The sequence below is a fragment of the Lolium perenne genome, chromosome 1 (assembly GCF_019359855.2).
Source record: "Lolium perenne isolate Kyuss_39 chromosome 1, Kyuss_2.0, whole genome shotgun sequence".
In the NCBI taxonomy this organism is placed as follows: Eukaryota; Viridiplantae; Streptophyta; class Magnoliopsida; order Poales; family Poaceae; genus Lolium; species Lolium perenne.
In genome coordinates this window covers 75,666,841-75,668,868 of record NC_067244.2, presented here as the reverse complement: position 1 = coordinate 75,668,868, position 2,028 = coordinate 75,666,841, and the positions used below count along the sequence as shown (strand labels likewise).

The 2,028-nt window shown below is 47.6% G+C and overlaps 1 protein-coding gene across 1 annotated transcript; it reads right to left on the bottom strand.

Annotated features, from left to right (window-relative positions):
• Positions 1 to 252: 252 nt before the first annotated feature.
• Positions 253 to 1,500, bottom strand: LOC127340617 (peroxidase 2). Its single transcript, XM_051366383.2, has 2 exons — positions 1,149 to 1,500; positions 253 to 1,064 (listed from the first exon to the last, which is right to left on the bottom strand). The coding sequence occupies exons 1-2, from the start codon at positions 1,398 to 1,400 to the stop codon at positions 348 to 350; spliced, it is 969 nt and encodes a 322-aa protein (XP_051222343.1). The 5' UTR covers positions 1,401 to 1,500; the 3' UTR covers positions 253 to 347.
• Between the last annotated feature and the right edge of the window lie 528 nt (positions 1,501 to 2,028).

Below are 2,028 nucleotides of genomic sequence, written 5' to 3'. Positions count from 1 at the left end.
AAGTACTAAAGAAAAGAAATTCCAGTGGCTGCTGTATGATTCAATTTGATTGTCCTTTTTTCATTACATTTTGCTCTACTCCAGGCTGCGCAGACCCGCTATTTGCTGACCCCAACCATCAGTGTTTTCAGCATTGTTTTAGCAGTGGACTATTAATCCTATTTTCGGTTAAACTGGCCGTTGTAAGAAACGGGTTTGTCCCATGTACTGAAGAAGTAACATATACATTTAGCTTCTGCTGACAGGTAAAGGAATGCTTTTACAATAAGAATGATTTATACAATTACGAAATGAAAAACAGAGATAATTAAATTTTATGTTCATTGATGAGTATCGAATCTTGCTTCTTAATAGGATTTCTTGTTCACCCTGCGGCAATTCTTCCTAACCTCCCCATCTCTTCCGGTCAGTGGGCTTATATTTCCCATTTTGATCATGGAGGCTGCAAAGTTTGCGAAGAAATCCTTCTGGTTACCGGAAAACCTGCGAACAATCGGCGCGGTTGTCGCAGTAGCGATAGGGTCAGACGTCATAACCTGGTCAGAAGGGAGCTCGGCGCGTCCTTGCAGGAGGTTGCCATAGTACTTGTTGTCGAACACGTTGGGAGTGGCCGCATCAAGGTTCACCAGTGTCCCCTCCTCCTGCCCGGCCGTGCAGTTCCTTTGCGTAAACTGACACTGCGCCCGCCCAAAGGTGTGCGCTCCCTGAAGGGCGACAAGGTCAATGTCGTTGAGACCCATGTTTCTGAATTTCTTTTGAAGGATATCCAGAGAGTCGAATGGGCTTGGGAGATCCTTAGCGCTCTCGATGTTGGTCGTCGTGCCATCGCGGCGCCCGAGAGGCACACTCCAGGCTGGCCCTCCAGCCAATTCGATAGAGATCTCAGCCGCAAGGGTGAGGATGTCGGCACAGGAAACGGTGCTAGGGCAAGCTATCTCCAACACTCGTTTGATGTTGTCGACCACATTGAACCCACGAGCTGACTGGTAATTGCCAGGGGCTTTCTTCTCGCTCATTATCCCCAAGGAGACGTCATCATCGAGCAAAAGCGAGCCATCACAACCCTAGACAAATTAAAGCAGTCTTGAGATAATGAACCATAGTCGTACTATTGATTAGCCCTACCAGTTATATATGCATGAACTCACATTGGCGAAGCAGTCATGGAAGTGAAGGCGGATGAGGCTGGCTGGGATGCGCACGTCAGTGATCCGGGCGACCTGGATGACGCGTCGGACAATGTCCCGTGCACTGGGGCATGAGTTGTCATAGAACGAATAGCTCAACCTGGTACCGGAACCACCATAAGCGTGAGCGCCGTGGCTCAGCACAAGAGTCAGTGCAGCTATGAGCAACAGGCTGCAACGAGCAGCTGACGGCAAGCCAGAAGAAGAGGCCATGTGCACTATTAGACGATGACAAGGAGAAGCCTGCTGCTTTGGCCGCCGCTGGTAGATCGATCGACAAACAAGCTTAGCTGGTTGCAAGATATGAGAGATGGATATGAGATGTGAGGAAAAGGGTCATGCTACGGAGGCTATTTGTAGTCTTGATCCATTAGCACCTTTTAGCTAGGCAGGATTTGGTGGATGCGTGCTTTCACATGTGTCCCATGGCTGCCGTGTCAACTTAAGCATTGCCCGCCGCAGCATTGCTTTCCTGCACGTGGCTCCTCCTGTTATTTTATCGGTATTTCGTATGATTAGCAAGAAGAGGATGTTGAGAAGAGGTCATCTTGACCAAATCCTTTTTTACATGTTTGCGCACGCGCGGCGGCAGTACAAGAGAATGCGCCAAGTGATCAACGTCAGTCTGCTACGAGAAAACAGCCAAGCCCAAGGGACCGGATCAAAACGTGTGATCTTTTACATCTCTGTATATATCGAAAAATATTGCCAAGGCCAGAAAAAAATGATGTATAAGTAACAAAAAATTAACTTTCTAAAAGATGTGTTAGAGATATATTCGGTAGACATGTATTTGGTACACTAGTAGAAAACGAGTCTTTTGTTCGGAGCTCTCGAGAAC